The following is a 23,071-nucleotide window of genomic DNA, read 5'->3' on the forward strand; positions in this document are numbered from 1 at the left end:
TATTCAACTAATATATATATATATATATACACATGTAAAATATATTGCCAACAAAATAAAGCATTGTGAGTAAGACTTCTAAAATATCTGTGTGTAGATGGGAACTAGTTAAACTAGTGCAGCCTACAGCTGTACTTACTATTTAATGTTAGGTTCGTGAGGCATTATAAACGTTTTCACGGTGTCTACAGGTTGGATTTTATAATACTTTATAGAGTTTTGCATAAAATGTATTAGTATTGAAAGTGTTTGCAGTCATCACGTCGAAAGTTTGTCACATTAGTTTAAATGTTCCAGACCATTTGAGTATTTGGACCATATAGGTATTTTTCAAATATAAATGCCGAACGTTTATATTATTCAAAACAACAGTGATGGTAAAATAAAAATGTATCGTTATATTATTTAAAGATAAATCTGCTTCATATTTAGACCTTTTTCTCGAAATGACTACTGATGGTAGGTTGAATACCAAAATTTATGACAAACGCGATGATTTTAATTTTCCTTTAGTCAAGTTACCATTTCTGTTTAGCAACACCCCAGCGGCACCAGCATATGGAGTATATGTTTCTCAATTGATACGTTACTCTAGAACTAGATCAAAGTACGCTGAATTTGCTGAATACTGCTTTCTCAAAATTTGCAAAGACAGGGCTATGAATCAATCAAATTAAGGTCAAATAGATTAGTAATATAACCTAGTGTAAAAGAAATTTTAGGGTCACCATCATGAGCTGATTGGCCGTAATGACAAAAGTGCGTCAGAAATCATATTTGATATTCTTCCTCAGTCATAATAACCTTCCATCATTATCGAATAGAACAAAGAAATAACACGACGGAGGCCGTTTACGGTGCAGGACATGCTTACTCTTCTGGAGCACCTGATTTCACTCCCGGTTTTTAGTAGAGATCGTGTTGTTTCTTTTTTATTATTTATAACTGCTGATGTAAATGTCCTTTGATTTTTTGAGTCTTTGTTTACTCCTTGGTTTTGAGTGTTATTGACTTATCAACGTTAGATATTGATGCCATAGTAATTTTTCATCAGCAATTTTATACTATGAAATGAATATAATTTGATAGTCTCCCTTTGAAAGTTCTAGATAAGTTTTTACTCAATTAACAAGATACAATACTTTTGTATCTAGACAGACTATAACACAAAGTAGCTTAATTTATCTTTATCAATATACAGCTATAGTAATATATGCCTGGAATAAGAAAATCCTTAGTAATTTGAGATCTTTTGTATACTGCAAATTTATTTAAATGACAATATAATTGATATTCATGTCAGCACCTCAGTGCTGACAACTGGACTAGTGATACACTCGGGGACGAAGCGTCTACTAGCAGTAGCATCGACCCAGTGGTGTAAATGGTTACCAAAGACTGGCAGTGAAATAATGCCATCCTTCTCTAATTCATAGCTTACAGGAATTCTCTAATTCCAGTCAGTTGTTGTTTAACAGCTCTTGGGCTTTAATTTGGTACGATTTACTACTATAGTGTTTGTATTACTAGATATAGGAAGATGTGGTGTGAGTGCCAATGAGACAACTCTCCATCCAAATAACAATTTAAAAAGTAAACCATTATAGGTTAAAGTACGGCCTTCAACACGGAGCCTTGGCTCACACCGAACAACAAGCTATAAAGGGCCCCAAAATTACTAGTGTAAAACCATTCAAACGGGAAAACCAACGGTCTAATCTATATAAACAAAACGAGAAACGAGAAACACGTATATATTACATAAACAAACAACAACTACTGTACATCAGATTCCTGACTTAGGACAGGTGCAAACATTTGCAGCGGGATTAAACGTTTACTAACCTATTTGAACTAATTTGATAGGAAATATTAACTTTTTAATTTGATTTGACAATGTTTTATCTGAGATTGTTTTAATATTATGGTTTAGTATGTAACCCGAATTTGTTTTCCCTCAACCGATTTTATGACTTTTGAACAGCGTTATACATCTGATGCTTTTATTGTATATTTATAAATATTAAATTTGTTAGTTTATTTCTTTTATGTTTCTGTTCAACCAAAATCTGATATTAGAATCCTGAAACAACGATATGCTATAATACTAGCCACTACACGTATAAGAAGATGTCGACAACGACCCTCTCCTGTTACACTTGCATGTCGAAATCTCCTCATTCAAATTTTGGTGACAATTACGCCGACACGGTACCATAGCTTTTCTGCATTTCCACGTCTTGGTTGTTCGTGATCCTTTACAGTTACATCTTTAGTTTGGATAGAAAATCGGTTATGAACATATGTATGAACTATGTTTACTATACTTTTCACCAGTGAGTAAAATTATCTGGGTGAAACTGCGTTTCTTTTTTTAATTTATCTTCTAATGATTATAATATAATCAAATGTCATTTGATAGCGTAATTTTAATGACGTGACAACTATAATTAAATGGTATTATGGTATGAAGAGTAAACTATTAGGAGAAAACGTGTTAATTACAACGATCATGACATAGGCCAAAAAATATGCACAATAAAGTAAAAAATAAATTGTATCGCAAGAGATAGGAATATGTAACTGCGATCAATGCATCATATTATTGTGCTTATTTCGTTAATATCCAATTGAATTTAGAGTAGAAATAAGTAAAAATCGGAGATAGATTAATAATTATTAAACAAATACTTTATAAAGACGGGAGATGTGGTATGATTGCCAACTAGAAAACTATTCGCTAAAATTTAAATAAAGTTGGACATGAAAAATATGAAACAATTCAATAAAGAAAAAAAATAGCAACCTAGTTTCAAACATAATAATAAACGAAAAATATGACATACATGACCCAATGAAAACCACTTAGCTACAGCTGTGTTTGTTACGTTGCTCCAGAAAAAGACAATGAATGGAAATTGCTGTAAGCAGCATTTGGTTAACTAAATAAATTGTAATACAATTTCTTATATCCGTATATTATGATCAGTCGGTAAATGCTACCTTATTTTCATAGTTGTGTTTAAGGTCATGTTATTATATTTCACATGTTTGTTCATGAAAAATAAAACAAGTTTACAAAACATATCGTTTGAAGATAATGCCTACACTCAAAGATAAATACCAATGACCAGATCTCAAAATGAGTTTTTTGTTGATTTATTGTGTGTGATTGATTCGTTCGCACATTGGTGTCAATATAATGGATTTATATGTAAGTGGCATACAAGTGAGACGTTTAGCTACTTTATATAAAACCTGGTTGATATTTCCATTTACAACATACTAAAATGTATGTACTAAGCCAGGATTATGCCTGTTGTTTTCCATTCGTTTGTGAGCTTGTACTTTTGATATTTCCAATGGATAAGAAATTTTCGTATTTGAATTTTCCATGGAGTTTGCGGTTTTTTTGTTATTTTATTTTTCATTTTAGATGATGATGACTGAATTGGTGTAATCAACCGACCCTCGAAAAGCTCTTCCGATCTTTTAAATTTTGACCTTTAGCGATCTTGATGAAGCTTAACCCTGAGTGATTAACACCTAGTATGATTAGAATTTATAAAGCGGCATTTTCAGTCTTTTAATCAAGTTTTTTTGTAATTTATTTTTATTTCATCTGAAAATACACCAAGTATATATTGTGATATATAGTTATATAGTTATTTCATAATACATATATTGATATTAAATTTTCCAATAGCAGTCTAAAATTAAAAAGTTAGTTATGCTATGCTAATTAGTCTAAATTTTCTACCAGATCATACACATCTTTTATCACTCTGGATTAGAATACCGGAATATGTTGATAAGGTAAATGATGGCATCAGCCTTCTCCTCTAGCCACATGCATCACTCCCTATACAATGATGTTGAACATGAGAGGTACCAGGAGAGGCCACCAGAGATCATTAACAAATAACATATTGGACAACATGTTGGACAGAGTCACATAAATAAATGTCAACCTAAGTCAAGGGGAGATAATTCAAATACAATCAAACAAAAATTAGTATATCAATATATATAATCAAGTTATTTGAAGTAAATTAAATCCAGCTCATCTCAAATGCTCAGATTACAATTCAGTCGTACAATATCATTTAGGTGTAATTAGAGTATGAATGCGGAAGTTTGAAATAGAGAAACCCGTTAAAAGGTTCCTCAATAAAATGCAAGTTGGGTATACATTTTATACACAAGGAAGAATACAATTACCTTGAACAATAAAACAAGGTATGCCCATTGGTAGTATTTTACAAAGAAATTTACATAATAAATAATACACAGTGTTTTTTTTTATGTTTGTTGTTGTTTGTTTTTGAAGCAAGGCAGTATTTCTGTTGCTCCATTGATTTCCTTTTATCGTTCTTTCGGATTTGGTTTCTGACCCAGATTTCTTTCATTAAAATTAATTTATGACTTTTGAACATCGACACACTATTACTGTAAACCAACTTATTTTCGCGAGCGATTTATTTTCGCGATTTTCGCGAGTAGGAAAATAACGCGAATATGAATCGTCGCGAATATGTAATCCTTTGATCTTTTCTTATTAAAATTCATCAAGTAAATCAGAAAATCGCGAAATTAAGTAGCCGCGAAGAAAGGGTAAAAATGAAATAAAGTATTCGCGAAATAAGTTGGTTTACAGTTTTTATTTATGACAAATTTGAGAGTTATTCCAATGGCCATTTCTATATATTATCTTTCTTATCATGCTTGTCACTTCTAATCTTTGACAAATATGTTAAAACATTTGCTATCCTCCAAGATCTGTTAAGTACCATGTGGGAACAAAAGGTCTTGAGAAATGCCATCTTGTTTACATTGGTTACGGAAAGAAGTTCGGTCAACGTCGTCTATCGAAAAATAACCAACGTTTAGATCAACGACCAATTATATCAACCTTTTCTCTAATATGCAAATCATATAAGAATTATCAAAATATAATATTTTATTTTTATTCATTCAGCGTATGTTCGCTTGTTAATATGTCTTTGGTATGAGTAAAGCCATTTCGATTGAAATGTTTAAGTTATTCTTATAATATTACACTATTGTTTCAGGTTAGGGTGAATGTTAACGCTTATTCAAACGTTTAAACCCTTTACATTTGTTTTCACCTGTCCAAAGTCAGGAACCTGATGTTCAGTGGTTGTCGCTTGTTCATGTGGTTCATAATTTTTCTAGTTTCTCGATTGTTGTAAAGATGAGACCGTAGGTTTTCCTGTTTAAATAGTTTACCACTTATCTTTTTTGGGCTCGTTTATAATAGCTTGCTGCATGATGTGAGCCAAGGTTCCTCGTTGAAAAGAGTATAACCTTTAATGGTTTACTTTTAAAAATTATAGAGTGTTACGGTAATACCTTGGAGCTATGATAATACACGTGTGGTCATGTATCTTTGGCTTACATTCTCCTTCATTCTGCAGAGAAGGACTAGAGACCATAGAACATTTATTTTGGAGCTGTCCGATGGTTGCAATCTCTGGCATGCACTAACCATCTAGATTTTTGAAATGACAAAAATTGAGCTGCCTTTGAATATTATGATTATTCTATTTGGTATCTACGAAAATGTTAATTGAATTTTGTTAAAAATAAGATTATTCTGCTTTCCCAATACTAAAAGTACCCGGCCACGTCCACTTGTATTTTTGTCCATCTGATGAGTTAAGCCTTTTTCAACTGATTTTTATAGTTCGTTCTTATGTTGTACTGTTATACCACTGTCCCAGGTTAGGGGAGCGTTGGGATCTCGCTTACATGTTTAACCCCGCCACATTATTTTTGTATGTGCCTGTCCCAAGTCTAGAGCCTGTAAATTCAGTGGTTGTCGTTTGTGTATGTGTTACATATTTGTTTTTCGTTCATTTTTTTGACATAAATAAGGCCGTTAGTTTTCTCGTTTGAATTGTTTAACATTGTCTTATCGGGGCCTTTCATAGCTGACTATGCGGTATGGGCTTTGCTCTTTGTTGAAGGCCGTACGGTGACCTATAGTTGTTAATGTCTGTGTTATTTAAGTCGTTTGTGGATAGTCGTCTCATTGGCAATCATACCACATCTTCTTTTTTATAATATATTTTCCGAACAAAATTACAAGTAGTTTTGTCAAATTCAAATGCTTTAAAAAAACTATTAAAAGGAACATCTCTGTAGAGGAATATAACAAATACTGGAGTCCCTGGACCATTATAGTATAGAATAAATAATAAATGTCGATTTTTGATTGAAGCACCACTAACAAATATTACAAGAACAAATAAGATTCCAATGTTAAAAGATTATTTACTTTAAACCTAGTGTTGCACCATGATATATTCAATGGTTGTATTATTATTTAATACTACCTTTGTATATATATGCTATTATGTGTACCTTTGTTCATACATGTTGTGCTAGTTTATTTGTTACAATAAAGAAAATCCATTATAAAACAAAAAACTCATACCACATCTTTCATATCCATACAGTGCTACATTGATACCTTGGAGCTATAATAATACACGTGAATTTATGTATCTTTGGCATTGACATGTTCAGTTTTAATCTAATTAATAAAGGTGGTTCCGGAAATGTGATTTGGACGCGTAAAACGTTTAGATAGTTAATTTCGTTCTTCCAAGTCTGAGACGAATTATCACAGATCGGTCAGACATGATAAAAAGAGTTCCATCTGATTGGCTGAAAATTATTAAAATCTCTGCTACGCAAGTCCTTGTATTGATGCATTGCTTTAACTGGTGATTGTATTTGTCTTTGATATCAATCTTTGTCATTTTACTTTTTTCTAAATCTCAGGTGTATATCTTCCTGTATAATGAAAGCAATCGGATTCATGTAACTAAATTATCTTTCGTCTTTTGATACCACGATACACGCAACGTAATTAGATTTGACAAATCATAATTTTCAGTATTTTCAAGCCTTCAGAATAAAATCCAAACTGTAATACAAATATATATATATATATATGCCATTAAGTAGAAAAATCAATTATAAATAAAGATAATTTATGAACAGTGTTTATTCGCCGGACTGCATATTATAGTGTAGAAATGATTTATTATGAAATCCACGACAATTGGTAACAATTTGATAATGAATACATAATAATGGGTACAAATATCGTTACTAGTAACGTGGCCGAGTTCTTATACATTCAACAACAAAAAACATAAAGTACAGATCTCAGAGTACTTGCAATTAGTGAGAGATAGTTCACAGCCAGTAACAACTAATAAGAAAACATGCATCCAAGACTAAATTACCAATTAGTACACATACACCATCCAATGGATTTAGTGTAAAGACAGAGAAAAACATGACCTTATACAATGCCAAAATACAGGTATAGACAGATTGTAGATCCATGAATGTGTATATGTAAATAACATTTTTCTGAGCGCGTTTCCCTCACCTCAAACAAAAGTGTTACAGCATAACATACTGCAAAGTCAGTTACAAATGGCTTAAAGTAGTTTATCAGTACAAAACATAAATAAACTAATTGATGAACAAACAATCGACTCAAAGCACCAATATAGGTTTACTCGCAATTACTGACAGTTATAATAAAGCCAATGACATTTTAGTTTAGTTTAAACAATATTGTATTTCAAGAAGTGCACAAAATATATTTATCCAATATGAAATACAGGGATTCGGAAACAAGAAAAACTTATATAAATCTGTCTCCCTTTAAAAAAAAAATGACAAAATTAGAAACATAGTATTAGAAACTTTTATATGTATATTATATTTTCTAAAGTATCAATAAATACATACCCAATGAATTTATTGTAGGACGCGAAACATTCTGATCACCTGGCCAACACATACGTAACCAGTATCGACAGAATGTGGGACCTCGAGTGCTTATACATGTACAATATAACAATTTGTTATAAAAAATATAACTAGTTTGTGTTAATCCATCTGAAACAGAATTAATGTTAGTACAGTTGACTAACTGACATCACAATATATATAAGTTTTTATTTATGTCATAGGTTATATGCTCCTCAACTTTGTATTTGTTTTGGCTTTTTAACTATTTTGATCTGAGCGTAACTGATGAGTCTTATGTAGACGAAACGCGCGTCTGTCGTATAAAATTATAATCCTGATACTTTTGATAACTAATTATAGCAGTAGGGCTTCAAATGATTGATAGAAATAACTACTTATAACAGCACACTAGCATCAGATTTTGATTTATTCTAAAAACCGATTTATCATATAATTGCCTGAATAGACAACACAAAATCATAACTTGGTAACACGCTCAATAGATTTTAGTGTTTGTATGATATATAATACACATAATATCAACTTCCTGGCGTGTTATGTCTACCCAATGAAAAATTATGATCTAAGGCGTTACACTCTCAAACATTTAATGTTTATCAAAAAGAAAACGTTTAACTATAACTAAGTTGAAAGCGTACCACAGATTAAAAGAAAACATTAAAATTTAAAAATTCCTTTAGTTTCAATAGTATTCTACTGCTAAAGGTGATAAGATCATTCTGGTTTAAAATTTGTCAAAAGTCTGATCTAGATCCTGCTTTTTGAGGCAAGGAACTGAAATTAATCGTAAAATCATTTATTTGATATTTAAAGGCAACAGTAGTATACCGCTGTTCAAAACTCCTAAATCCATGGACAAAAAACAAAATCGGGTTAACAAACTAAAACAGTTCTGATTAGGCCGTTTCTTGTCAAATTTGTCTCAATTGTCACATCCGCAATCCTGCAAATTTCTCCAGATCATGCCAATTTCTCTAAGACACCGTTAATATAGCGTTCACACACTTAGGGAAGAAAAAGACATTCTGTTTATGAATTATTATTTCAACCGAAGGGCTCTGCGATCAGGAAGGAATAGAATATACTTGAATATATATTAGGGAGCAGCTTGGCAAGTATGACACATTGATGGGAGATCTGAGAAAAGAATGCCCAGAAGCTTTCATTAACTACAATAGGCTGCACAAATCACTGTACAATGAGTCCTGTCTATATAGTCAAGCTCCGCATCACCAAATGAAAACTTGTTGGAGGCCAGATTCTTATCCAGAACTGAAATTTGCCTGAACCATGAGATATCTGGCATCCGACGACAGTTTCATTGCATAAAGTTGGACAACTGGGTTCCCCGAGGTCTGACCGTCAATCATTAATGAGTATGCTGCAGAGTACTTCCATGCCCTGCCAGAGGAGTAGGAGAAAATCGTAAATGATATTTGTCCACAGATGTATCTTCACACATGTGTGCGGTAGATTGGATTGAGTTCATGTTGTGTATAAGTAACCATCAAATATCAGATCATTTTTATCATAAAAATTTGGGCTTTTTCTCCATATTTCAGATGACCCTCGTATATGCAAACTACGTGTAGTATTAATCTGGCTTGTATTTTGGCCAGATGGAGAAGGTTCATACGCATAAATGTACAACGGAGTTTAAGCTGAAAGAACTACAGCAGTGTCTTTTCTGATTCTTAATCACTTCACGGAGTTGACCGAAATATGTCATATTTATCTTTCCTGACAATGACTTTCAACTGGGAACTGAGAAACGTAACATGGCAGAAGAAGAAAGAATCTCCAATGCATGATGTTAAGAGCACGCAGGGTTAGGGAAAATGCCTTCGACATATAGGCTTAAATATTTCAAATACTGCTATCTAGCATGGATCAGACTGTGAGTATGTGAAATCATTGCAAGGACTTATTTCTGCCTCCACAACTTCAAGGGAATACGATACCCAATATATAACAACAACTAAGTTGATCGTAAAAATGTCGAGAACGCAAGGATCATACCCAGAAGATCGAGAGCAAACGAAATTGTTTCAATGGGTTAATAACGGTACCAACGATTCTGAACAAATAAATTTTCATTTCGAAAAATTATTTAGTGACGCTTTAAAACATTTGAACAGACAAATACTAATACAAACATAAATCGCAAAATCTTAGTTTCTTACTGCTATATACGTCTCTAAATTATAAAGATCTTTTAATATTTTCTTCACAGCATGAATTGATAAAACTTTCTGGAAATATCTTGTATTATAAATATATTATTTCAGACACAGAAAAATCAGATAATTTCACCCTTGTATATCTCTACTGTAAGTTTTACTTCCAATCTATACTACTTGAGTTTTGGGAAGGTTAATCCTTATACCATAAAGTTTTGCATACAAATCTAGATCTAATGAAGCTTCTTCCATAGATTCTTCACTTCCATCCAAAATCAGTGAAGTTATATCTGTAAACTGAGATAGTTTATGTTCAACTTGAGAGATTTCTATACCCTGTATTTTCGATTTACCTATAACCTTTAGTGCCAAAATCTCTGAACAAAATTGTGATAGTGTGTCCCCCTTCTGCCTCGTCCAATACCAAAGAACTCTGATAAAGTTCCATCCTTAATGACTGCAGAGCTAGTATTATCGTAAAGTACTTTTATCCAATTGATTATGGAATTCCCAAAATTGAAAAAAATCAGAACTGCTAAAAGAAAATCCCAGGATACTGTATCAAAAGATTTTTCAAAGTCTATCACCAGTAATTATAAACCAGGTATATATTTTCTTCAGTTAACTGCAAGATATCATATATAAGTCGGGAAATATTTCCCATAAAACGCCCACTTATGATGCCAGTTCGATCTAAAATAATCAGTTTATCTTATCAAAAAATTAAATCTATTTGCGATCATCCCTGATCAAATTCTATAAACTGTATTTAATAATGAAATGGAGCTCCAGTTCTTCAGCAAATGGCGTGGCTTGTTATCCTTTGGTAAACATGTGATAAAGCATTATTTTTGAGTGACTAATAATGATCCAATGAGACCATAATTTAGAGATTCTACAATGAAATATTTTAAATCGTTCCCAAACAATTTGAAAAACTCAGTCGAAAAACCGTCAGATCCAGGAGATTTATAATTTTTCATTTTTTGTAATGTTAAACCTGCCTCAGCTATAGTTATATCCCCTTCTTAACTATATTTGTCATCCTCTGTCATTTTTTTAAATTTAAACTTTCTAAAACATTTTCTAACTGTTCAATTTTACAGCCATTTAAACTACAACCCCTATTTTTATTACTTTTTTTTCTTTTAAAATATCATATTGCTTTGTTATAATCCTTCCATCCTCTGTTTCAACTTTTGGTATAATTTTACTCGTAAAATGTTTTGACTGGAGACCACAAAAATATTTAGTCGGCTTTTCTCCTCCTTCAATCCATTTGACCTAAAACGTATTAATTTACCCTTCATCTTTTCTTTGCATATATCCTCCAGTTCTTGTTTCTTTATCTTTTAAAATATTATATGTAAAAAGAAAACAATCCAACCTAGAGTGTTTAAAGGGCTTCTTTTTTCTCCATGTATAGTCTGGAAAAAGTTCCCTGGAAGGATCTATAAGGCTTCATTTATCTATGATTTCGAAAATATTATCTCTAGCAGTAGGGTTATTAATATGTAGATAGTTACAATAGTCTATATAGGAATACAATACAAGATTATAATCACCACATATTATGAAGTTTTCAATTTCCATATCTTCTATAATACACATAATAAGATGGAAAAAATAGGATTATCTGCATTAGGACCATACAATGATAAAAGTTTTACTCTCTCCTTCCTTGTCTATAACAGTATCTAATGATAGATAATTACAATTTACATCTTTCTTGTCTTTTAATACTCTAAATTAAAAATTATTAGAAAACATTACAGCAACTCCTCTAGAGTTTAAGAAGAACGATGAAAAATGACACTCATAGCCCCTCATGGTCTTGATATTCATTTCACTTTCATTTGTGATATGTGTATCTTGAATACAATAGATGTTACATTGTGTAGACTTAATGAAATTAAATACTGATAATATCTTGTGTCTCCGATAACTTAACATTTTAACATTTGATATTATGTTCATATTAATACAGACAGCACGCATTTACATTGAGTAACAATAAGTTTTATAATACACCAGGAAGCGGAGTCTCATATTACATGTCTTGAGATGTATAACAATAAACGATTAAATATCTAGTCTTTGTGACATTCTTACGAAAGTATTAGAAAGTGTTAACAGAAAAACGAACATTATGAAATTTCTGATTCTTTATCTATTGATGACCGTACACGAGGGTAAGTCAGACTTCTCTTTTTTTATATTTATTTTTGTATCGATGTATATATTATTACGCGTTAATTTCGTCATCTCTACTATCAAATACTTCATATATGGTATTTTGTGTTTACTGGAGAACAGCAAATTGGTTTGTAACACTGAGCGTGAATCGAGCTTGTTAGAAAGACCATTTTAAAAATTTGTCGTAAATCTACGACTTGGCGTAGATCAAGCATAAGAAAACATAAAGATTATATAAACTAATATTAAGGTATATACCTTTGCATATTAACATCCTTTCAAAAAGATTGTTTCTGTTTGTTTTGAATGAGATTGAACATAAAATTAAAACACTAGACGACTTGTTCCTAGAAAACTTATATAAGTGATAAATCAAAAAACTTAGCTTGATACAAAACGTGTTCTGTTTTCTGCTGCAAATGCATAAATTGTCAAGATATAAAACACTAATCGTGACTTTTCCACAGTCTAATTATAATGAAATATACGTATCAAAATATACAAGTCATTATAGTGTGAAAATGATCCAATGTAAAGGTTTTATTTGAGATATATAAACATTAAACGATTGAAAAAAAGGTAAGGTAATGTTATCAAAAGGTAAGTATATAATTGCTAAGTTCAAATCATGAATTTAGTCACAGGTTCCAGTCATTCATATGTTGCCACATTCAGGAAACTACCAAAATGTACCAGAGACATTATTGTATGTATATGGCAGCAACCTGGATCTCTGAGTCTTTAGATAAAAGAGATATAACTTTGAAATGAAAAGGTTTTGTCTTATTTTTATAGAAAAAGTCAAGCCGGCAGGTGGTGTGGCACACAAAGAATATTCCTCCGAAAACTGCTTATCAGTTCCAATATCAATCCACTTGCTCCCGATCAAAAGTTCAACCAATTTGAATGATATCAACTCGGTGTATTTGTTATTGGAATTAGTTTTTTCTTGACGAAAAGTGATATAAGTTGCTACAATTGCCATGTTTTAAAGAAGAAAAAAACCCTAGCAATATTGTCGTTATTAAAATACATGGGTTATAGAAATGTATAGCTTGGATAAATTAACAAAAAATGATATAACTGCTTAACGTAAAACATTATCTCCCTACTTGATTTACACTGCTGAATAAATATGTTGGTCATCTGAGATTGAGATTGAGATTTAAATACACAAAGAGAGAAAACTCAAGGATATATTTGTATCATATGAAATAATGTGGCGGTGTAAGCTAGATTTTTACTCTCGCTTTGGATTTCTGGTGCCTTCGTTATACATTGTAAATTAATATGTGTTCTCTTATAAGTATATCATGCTATGTCTTATAGGGCAACAACATGTTTTTGTGACACTTATTTTTCATATGAAATGATTTTCCTGTACTTGCTTGGTACGATTTCTTTATAAAAAGATAAAGGGGGTACATTTGAAACAGGTTTAGAATCGTGTATTACCTGGGTTAAAACAATGTAACAGTATGTACACAACTGGTGAGTATCAGAAAATTGTAAAAAGTCATTTGACATAATTATGTTTTAGCTCTGCTATTTTATTTGTTTTGGCTGTTGTTATTATGACCGAGAGATCAAGGAACAATAGAAAGGAATAAATATAAAAGTAGATGGAAAAAGTCATTGAAATAAGATTTCGATCACAATAAGCGTACGACATAACACTATTTTGGATATAAACGATGTGGTAAATACATGCAATGAACGAGATAGAATGTTTTGGTTCTAATCATTTCTTCTTTTAGAAAGCAGGATGATTGATTGGGAAATTGTAATCATGTAAAGTTAACATTGTCGGGATTAAGTGGACAGATAAACCTTTTAAAGCTTAAAGGGTGTTTTTAGAACATGATAATCAGGAATGGTAAAATAAAAAAAAAAACATGAATAAATTATTTGTGATATGGAAAAATAAAGAAATCTTTCAATTGTAGGAATAATCCTAATATTACGGACTTAAATATTGCCTGTTTTAGGTAGCATGTGTTTAACTTTACAAAATTATCTATAACAAATATGAAACAGTAGATATAAATTTATAGTGGGAACCCTGACAATGTTTAAAAGAAACATGACGGTACATGTAGCTCCATATAAAAAGGAGGTAAAAAAATTGTTTTGTTTTATTGCTTTAAATGCATCATTGTTATATTCATTCTAGTAATTGGTAAACTTGCATTTTCTTATCTTAGCTTTTATCACTATATAATACTGAAATGTTTCAAAAAGAAAAATATGTGGTATGAGTTTTACTAATATAAAACCTCTAAAATGTTTTAGAGATATTCCTGATTTAAAATAAACAAACAAATCTTGAAATTTGACGGGGGAATGGAGATTATTTCAACTAATTGTTCCAACGAAAGAAACTATTATTCCAGTGGAAGATGCTTAGATCAATAAGTGCATTTTTGTAACGAATAAGAAGAAGATTATGCCCACTATATTCTGAAATGCACACATTTAAAAGAAGTAAAATATATTTTGTTATTAAATTGCAACATCTTATATTTTGATATAAAATCACAGATAGTAAGTATAACTTTTTAAATTATCTTAAACTTAGATTTTCTATTTATAAGTCATATTATGTGTCCGAGCAAAGAACAAAAATTGTTGATGTCCTTAGCATTTTGAAAATGAATTAAATAAAAGAGTAAACACCTACGTATACAGATGTCCAATGTTATTGTCAATTAAAAAGAATTATAAGATGCACTTTGTAAATACAACTGTTTCTCAAACCACGCCTCCTCTTTTGGGGAGTTTTAGAATATTCATAGAAAATTAATTTTGGTTACATACTGGTTCCGATTTATGATATCTGTGAACCATCTCATAGAGACCTAACTTGGGAATGTTACCAGTAAATATACACGAGCAATTTGTTTCTATTGAAATCCATGGTAACCTTTTATTCGAGGTAGGGTTAGTTAAGAAAAGAAGAGAGGTTCAGAGCATAAACGTTGAAAATATGCCGCACCGCCCTATATTTTGAGTTGTAGTGCATATGAACTTTCAATTCTAGGATAAGATTTTATTCAAAACTTCATAGTAAAAGTGGTAAAGTTTAAGCCTTAAAGGGAAAATTGCATCGTCAATATTTACAGAAATGCAACCTTTAGCATAACATCTGACGAAGCTGAACTTCTAAATTTTATAAATCGTACTTTCCGGAAATTTTATCAGGTGTCCAACACAATGCAAAGTTACCAATTGGACAACAAACATATCATTTCATTGATACACACCCTATTAATAAGTATGATTACGTATGTTGTAACACTATAAGAAATCAGGGTAGTAGAATTAAGAATTACTGTAAAGTCTGCTTTTGATTGTTGAAATTACACCTTAACAAACTGTGCCCCTCTACTTGCCGACTTGTGTCTTTATTATTATGAGGCTGATCTCATGCAGGAACTTCTTAGGAAGAAAGATAAGAACCAATATCCTTTAACTCTACTTTCCGCTATATAGATGACGTTCTTTCACTAAACAATTCAAAATTTGGTGATTATGTGGACGGCATATATTCCATCGAATTGGAGATAAAGGATACTACAGATACAGTTAAGTCGGCTTCATATCTTCACTTACATCTAGAAATTAACAATGAGGGTCGGTTGAAAACAAAACTTTACGACAAAAGAGATGATTTCAGCTTTCCAATTGTGAACTTTCCATTTCTAAGTAGCAACATTCCAGCAGCACCTGCATACGGAGTATTTATCTCCCAATTGATGCGATATCCTCATGCTTGCATTTCCTATCATGATTTTCTTGATAAAGGGTTACTGCTCACAAATCAGCTATTAAACCAAGAGTTCCAAACGGTGAAGTTGAAATCATCCCTTCGTAAATTTTACGGACGACATCACAAGTTGGTTGACCGTTATGGAATAACCGTTTCACAAATGATATCGTATATGTTCCTTACGTCGTAACTACAATCCCCTTCCCTTTCATGAATGTGACCTACCGAATTAGACTATTTACCGGTTTTGTAATCACATAAGCAACACGACGGGTGCCACATGTAGAGCAGAATCTGCTTACCCTTCCGGAGCACCCGAGATCACCCCTAGTTTTTGGTGGGGTCCGTGTTGTTTATTCTTTAGTTTTCTATGTTGTGTCATGTGTACTATTGTTTTTTGTCTTTTTTCTTTTTCATTTTTAGCCTTGGCGTTGTCAGATTGATTTATATTTATGAGTTTGATTGTCCCTTTGGTATCTTTCGTCTCTCTTTTGATAACATTGTTTTGTGAATTCTTTTGCACAAACAACAGTTTAACTTTGTTTACTAGTTAATTATTTGTAGGTAAGAATTAGATATTGTTTGTTATCAACTAGAAATAATAAGTTTTAATCTATTGATATCAAATACCATTCAGATTAAAAATAAAAGTTGTTATCAAGTTATATCGATATCTCATGAGATGTTTAAACTATTTCTCTAATGACCAGCCGTTGAACTGATCTTTTGCACAATCAACATAATTGTGCGATTCAGAATGTAAATAGAATTTGAAAACAAGTGATAAGTATAATTTTGTAAAATATTGAAGACATCGCAAATACGCGTTGCAATAAGAATGTGGCCTTCTTTAGTCTTGTATTATTCTAATTTTAGTTTCTTGTGTGCAATTTGGAAATTAGTGTGGCGTTCATTATCACTTAACTAATATATATTTGTTAAGGGGTCAGCTGAAGGTCGCCTACGGGTGCGGGAATTTCTCGCTACATTGAAGACCTGTTGGTGACCTTATGCTGTTGTTTTTTTCTATGGTTGTTATCTCTTTGACACATTTCCTATTTAGATTCTCAATTTAACCTTTAACAATCATCAATGACTTAATGAATAGATCATGCAAATATTGTAATATAGAGTGGTCAGTGTTTTGTTATATATCTGCCTGTAAGAAATAACCAACAAGTCACAACTATAAGAGAATATAATAAATGTATCACAAAGAGTGAAGGATGTTGTTAATTGTTCGTTCAAAAATCCAAGAAATATAACACAAGCCTTTGATGGTTGACTTGAGTCAATTTATATTTGTACATATACAAGTGGTTTTTATATGTATCTTAAACATACTAATATATCTCACCATTTAGTTTGGGTTATTCTTATTGTTGAAGGCCGTACGATAGTAGAGGGGCATTGAGTTTTCTGGTCTGTGCGTCCGATCGTCCGTTCGTTCGTCCGTCCGGCTGTTCCGCTTCAGGTTAAAGTTTTTAAAGCACTTCGGTGTTGACATAATTATAATTACATGATCATTTTTTATAAATTTTCTTTTACAAAACTTGGAAAAACTAAAGATGATCTTATTCCAGGAATAGATTACCTAAGCCTTATTTGGTACAATATTTTGGAATTTTGGTTCCTCAATGCTCTTCAACTTTGTACTTGTTTGGCTTTATAACTTTTTTTATTAGAGCGTCACTGATGAGTCTTATGAAGACGAAACGCGCGTCCGGCGTATTAAATTATAATCCTGGTACAATTGATAACTATTTTGTCAACTTGAAGGTGGTTTTTGATGAAGATGAATACGAATCAACTCAAAACCTAGGACGCAATCATGTTCCTTTTGATATGATCTATCTAATTTTATAGCAAAATTAGACTATTGACCCCAATTTCACGATCCAGTGCACATAGAAAATGAAAGTGCGAGCTTCAGGTTAAAGTTTTTGTTCAAGGTAGTTTTTGGTGGAGTTGAAGTCCAATTTCCTTGAAGCTTCGTTCATATGTTCCCTATGGTATGATCTGTCTTATTTGAATGCCAAATTAGATTGGTTTGTTTAAAGGATTTTGATTAACTGTGGTTTGTGTAGATCTTTTATTCGACTAGTATTTACATTTAGAATTATATTCATATGTATTTTCTTGCAGCTACAAGTTATACAGAAGAAACGAAATGCAGCGTTCAAAATGATAATATTGATTGCAGCCATTTAGATTTGACAACAATACCCAGGCATCTTCCAGTAAACGCGACCAGTCTGAACTTAATTTGGAACAGTATCAAAATAGTCAAAAGCTTTTCTTTTAAGTCTTTGCGATACATTACATACCTTGATTTGGGAAGAAATGTTATAGAGTTAATCGAGATAAATGCTTTCCATGGCCTACATCGTCTACGAACTCTACATCTTCACGACAATGTTATCAATGTTTTTCCTGACGGCATGTTCGAAAGACTAAATGGTTTACAAGTTTTGTCAATTGATGGCAATAAACTAAAATATTTCCAAGATGATAAAATAACAAAAGTATCAAAGATCGTGTCACTGACCACACTTTCGTTTGACGTTTATCCAGATTTCAAATTTCCCAGGCAATGGGGTACGTTAAGTAAGTTGACAGATTTGAGGATATTTGCTATGTCAGCAAAAGTAAAATTCAACAAGGCAATGTTCGTTCATGTTAATATGATGCAAACTACTGCTCTCTCCATAAACGTTGTGCCGTTCATTTCGGAAGATTTTTTCGAACATTTTCCTAAATTAGAGTCAATAACACTATCGATAGGTAGTGATTTACCGAACAATCCAATAGACCAAGTATTCAAATCTTTTGGAATTTTTAGGGGAAAGAACATTTCAAACCTTGAAATAAGGTCTGGCAGATTTGATAATTGGTTTATTTTAAATTACAAGAGAATGAGGTATTTATGGTCAATTTGTTTGAAACGACTGACATTGAATAATCTTTACATTAAAGATATACCTATATATGCGATGCAAGTATTTTGTATCAAAAGCACATGTCTCGAGTACCTGGAATTTTCTGACAATATCATGTTTGACCGAGGAGCTGCTGTAGTTGCAGTTATGAATAATTTAAAAAATTTGAAAGTTTTGAAAATTACAAGAAATTGGCGTAATTCGAGAAGAAAACGCTCACAACCATCAAAATTATATAATTTTGTACTTCCAAAAACTCTTGAAGAATTGTATATAGAACATAACATGGATGGTGATATGGCCGATGTTGAAGTTGTAAACGGTTTCAATCTACGTGTGCTAAGCTTGAAGGACAATGAAATGTGGTCATGCATTGGAACTTTTACAGGAATTATAAATGTGGAGTATACCTCAATCTCTTGGAATTTTTAGGGGAAAGAACATTTCAAACCTTGAAATAAGGTCTGGCAGATTTGATAATGGGTTTATTTTAAATTACAAGAGAATGAGGTATTTATGGTCAATTTGTTTGAAACGACTGACATTGAATAATCTCTACATTAAAGACATACTTATGTATGCGATGCAAGTATTTTCTATCAAAAGTACATGTCTCGAGTACTTGGAAATTTCTGAAAATACCCTCTTCGACAAAGGAAGTTCCGCTGTATTTTTTGAAGTGAAGAACTTAGAAAATTTGAAAGTTTTAAAAATTATTAGAAATTGGCGTACTTCGAGATGTAAACGCTCGCAACCATCAAACTTATATAGTTTTGTGTTTCCAAAAACTCTTGAAGAATTGCACATAGAACATAACATGGCTGGTGATATGGCCAATGCCAAATTTAAACACAATGAAAATCTTCGTGTGTTGAGCTTAAAAGACAATGAAATGTGGTCATGCATTGGTAGTTTTACAGGAATTATAAATGTAGAGTATTTTGATATGTCTGGATGGAGATGCGAAAAGCTTTCTATTAACTTGCTTTATGGTTTCCCAAATTTGAAAACATTGAAAGCAAGTGGGTCACATTTAGGAAAAGGATTTGTAAACCTTACGGGAGCTGGGTCTTTCTTGAGTAAGAATCTGAAATTGCAAGATATTAATCTTTCGTCTAATAGGATAAGCAGTATACCAGATGGATTATTTTTGCGCCCGTTTGAGAAGTTATCATCAGTTAACATGTCGTATAACAATCTCACAATATTTCCTAAGTTTCATGCAAGTATCAAAACATTGAAAATAATTGATTTAACCTTTAACAGTATTACACACTTCAATAATGAAAATATTAAACGAATAAAAAAGCTTGGAGAAGTTAATTTACTGTTGAGAGGTAATCCCTTTCAATGTTCCTGTAAAACAATACAGTTTTTAAAATGGCTTAGTGAGACAAACCGAGTGCAAGATATATTAGATCTGACCTGTGAAACTGAAAAGGCTTCCAGAAGGTTTATGTCTGATGTTATTTCTAATCTAAAGACATTTGAGATGTCATGCCAAACTAAATTCTGGTTGCCGTTTGCTGTGTCTTTAACCTCCATTATCATATTTTCTATGATATTAACCGTCGTATTCTTTCGATATAAATATGCTGTTGAGTACTTATTATTGCGATTAAAAATGAAAATGAGAAACTACAAGGAACTGACACAGGACTATTATTATGATGCTTTTATATCATATAGTCATACAGATTTGGAGTGGATTAAACAGTTCCATGACAAGATAAGCAATATGGGCTTCGAATTATGTCTGGACGCTAAGAATTTTATTGGCGGTAAACCTATAGCAGAAAACGTGCTCAATGCCATCGATTCCAGTAGAAAGGTTATATTCGTTGTGACTCACAATTTCTTAAAGAGTGAATGGGGCTCTTATGAAATGGAAATGACCCGTATGCATGCTTTTCAGAAGGGGAGAGAAGATATGGTGATTGTTGTCGTAAAAGATAATATTAAGATAACCGATATGCCGGATGTGATGAAGAATATGTGGTTTAAAATAACATGTATTCAATGGCCAGATGATGACAACCTGCCATACAATACGGAGGAAATATTTTATGAAAAGATGAAAATGTCTCTGAAAATGAAGGAAGAAACTACTATATAATATTCCAGAAGTTCAGCATAAAAAGTTTGCCATCATTTCAGAATAATTATCAAATTTGGGTAAAAAAACGTTGGTTAGTAGACATTTTATGTTTTTATAGATGTGCTATGAACCCTGACACAAGAAAGAGAAGAAGTAGAACGTATCTCCAGTCTATGATTCGTATATAAATGTGGTCATATTCTTAACTTTGTTGCTCTTGTATTCTCGTAAGTGTATCACATACTTGTTTTCATTTTGATTGTGTTATAAATCATTTTTTAAATTTTTTGCACGGTCAAACTTTTGGTTATGATTTTTCTTGTGATTGATATAACAGAAACACGTGTTGTACTCATAGAATATATTTGTTTTATTGTTGTTTGTTAGAAATATATATCAGAATCAGATATGTATCTAATAGGTTATTATGGATAAGAACATTATCAGTAGGAACAACATAATATTTACGCAATACTTGTTTTAGATTGATTGTGTTTAACGTATTGTTTAGCTTATTGCAAATTTAGTGTCAGTCAGTTTCTGTTTGTGAAGGAAACCAAAGTACACAGAGAGAACAATCGAGTTTGTATTCTGTTTTAAGTGTGTTAACTTCTTATGCAAATTAGCTAACCCATCCGCGACGCATATAAGATAAACATTCCTATCGATTATCGAAACCTGGTGTGCTGTTGTTAATTCATTGAATGTGTCCGCTGTAATTCTGCAGTACAGTGTAATAAGTACTGTTATGTTTTTTCAGTTATGTACTTCTCTGTGCTAAGTTCTGTTGTTTGTACCGCATTCCTGTTACGTAGTGTGTCAATTAACCGATATGTTAAACATTGATATATACGCAAGAGTTAACAAAACAACCAGGTGCAACCAACTTTGTATCTGTAAAATGTAAAACATGGCAGTTGTTATCTAAAGTCTGTTTCTACGTATTTTAGCGCTTATTTTGTAGCTCAATGGTTTAGTTGTTCCGTTTTTGTTCCCCCGCTTTTATTTAACGTGTTTCCCTCGGTTTTAGCTTTTGACCCGAAAATGTGTTTGCGTGTAAGACTATGTTATGTGATTTCACATGTTATATCATAAAAAATAAAACTATCTAAAACAATTTTCATTTGGAAATAATGCATCAAGTTACATCTAAATACTTATTTTTAAATCTAAAACAAAAATGCTATTGTTGGCTGTTTTTGCAATTTAGCATTTTAATGCAAGAAGTTTGAATATATTCAGTTAATTTGTTTACACCATTCAGAAGTATTTAACCAAGGAAAAATGGACGAAAGATTACGATATGACATTAAACCTCATAAATCAAAAATGCACTACGCCATAGTTAAAAATTAATAAGACCTATAGACAAACATTAGTAAAGAAAACAAAACGTAGAAAACTAAAGACTCAAAAACACGAGCCCACAAACAACTGGGATTGATCTCATGTGCTTTGAAAGGGTATGCACTGCTAATCTGTAGGAGGAACCATACGTGTTGATCATGGAAACAGGCTTGTAGTGACTACATTAAGAACATATCCGCTAGTATCTGCGGAAAGGATATTCCACAACAGTGTTTCAAATCTTCCCAAAACTTAATGATTTTAACTTTATCCCTTGCAACTGTTTATACATACACAAATACCAGATGTACATGTTAGTCAAGACATGGGGCATATTTAACTGTATCTGCGGTATTCTTTATATCAAGTTTGATGGCATAGATGCGTTCAACGTAGTCAACCATTTAGTAAAGCATAAAGTAAGGTGAATGATTCTTCCTTCCGAACCAGAACCTGAATGAAGACAGTCGCATACAAAGAAAAAGTCAGCAAGAATAGGGGAACAGTTTATGTCTATTCGAATGACAATTGTGTGTTTAAAAAAACTTGCTCCAAACGTAACAAATATGTTGTTACTCAAGAAATGAATCATCTGTTTTATTACAGATTTAGAGAATTTTTTTTTTGAATTAGAGTGATGATTTACAATTTAGAACAAAACACGATAGTTGTTTATATTTAGGCCATTGTTTTTTTATAAAACAAAGCAGAACCAACTCGT

General features: G+C 31.9%; 2 protein-coding genes across 2 annotated transcripts; both read left to right on the forward strand.

The window, feature by feature from the left end:
- The first annotated feature begins 12,073 nt into the window (after window positions 1-12,073).
- Window positions 12,074-19,337, forward strand: LOC134688154 (toll-like receptor 3). The gene is made up of 2 exons (XM_063548627.1): window positions 12,074-12,193; window positions 18,112-19,337. Exons 1-2 carry the CDS (start codon window positions 12,151-12,153, stop codon window positions 19,335-19,337), a joined length of 1,269 nt encoding a protein of 422 aa, XP_063404697.1. The 5' UTR covers window positions 12,074-12,150.
- On the forward strand, window positions 19,328-22,052 carry LOC134688534 (toll-like receptor 4). Its single transcript, XM_063549319.1, has one exon. It carries the CDS (start codon window positions 19,411-19,413, stop codon window positions 21,019-21,021), a length of 1,611 nt encoding a protein of 536 aa, XP_063405389.1. The 5' UTR covers window positions 19,328-19,410; the 3' UTR covers window positions 21,022-22,052.
- The last annotated feature ends 1,019 nt before the right edge of the window (window positions 22,053-23,071 follow it).

The sequence above is a fragment of the Mytilus trossulus genome, chromosome 10 (genome assembly GCF_036588685.1).
Source record: "Mytilus trossulus isolate FHL-02 chromosome 10, PNRI_Mtr1.1.1.hap1, whole genome shotgun sequence".
Classification (NCBI taxonomy): Eukaryota; Metazoa; Mollusca; class Bivalvia; order Mytilida; family Mytilidae; genus Mytilus; species Mytilus trossulus.

Excerpts from the sequence above, each read along its gene's own strand:
- LOC134688154 (XM_063548627.1), top strand. The coding sequence starts at position 12,151 with ATGAAATTTCTGATTCTTTATCTATTGATGACCGTACACGAGG. Across the intron at positions 12,194-18,111 it reads ATTGATGACCGTACACGAGG|CTACAAGTTATACAGAAGAA; the intron begins GTAAGTCAGACT and ends ATTTTCTTGCAG.
- LOC134688534 (XM_063549319.1), top strand. The coding sequence starts at position 19,411 with ATGAGGTATTTATGGTCAATTTGTTTGAAACGACTGACATTGAATAAT.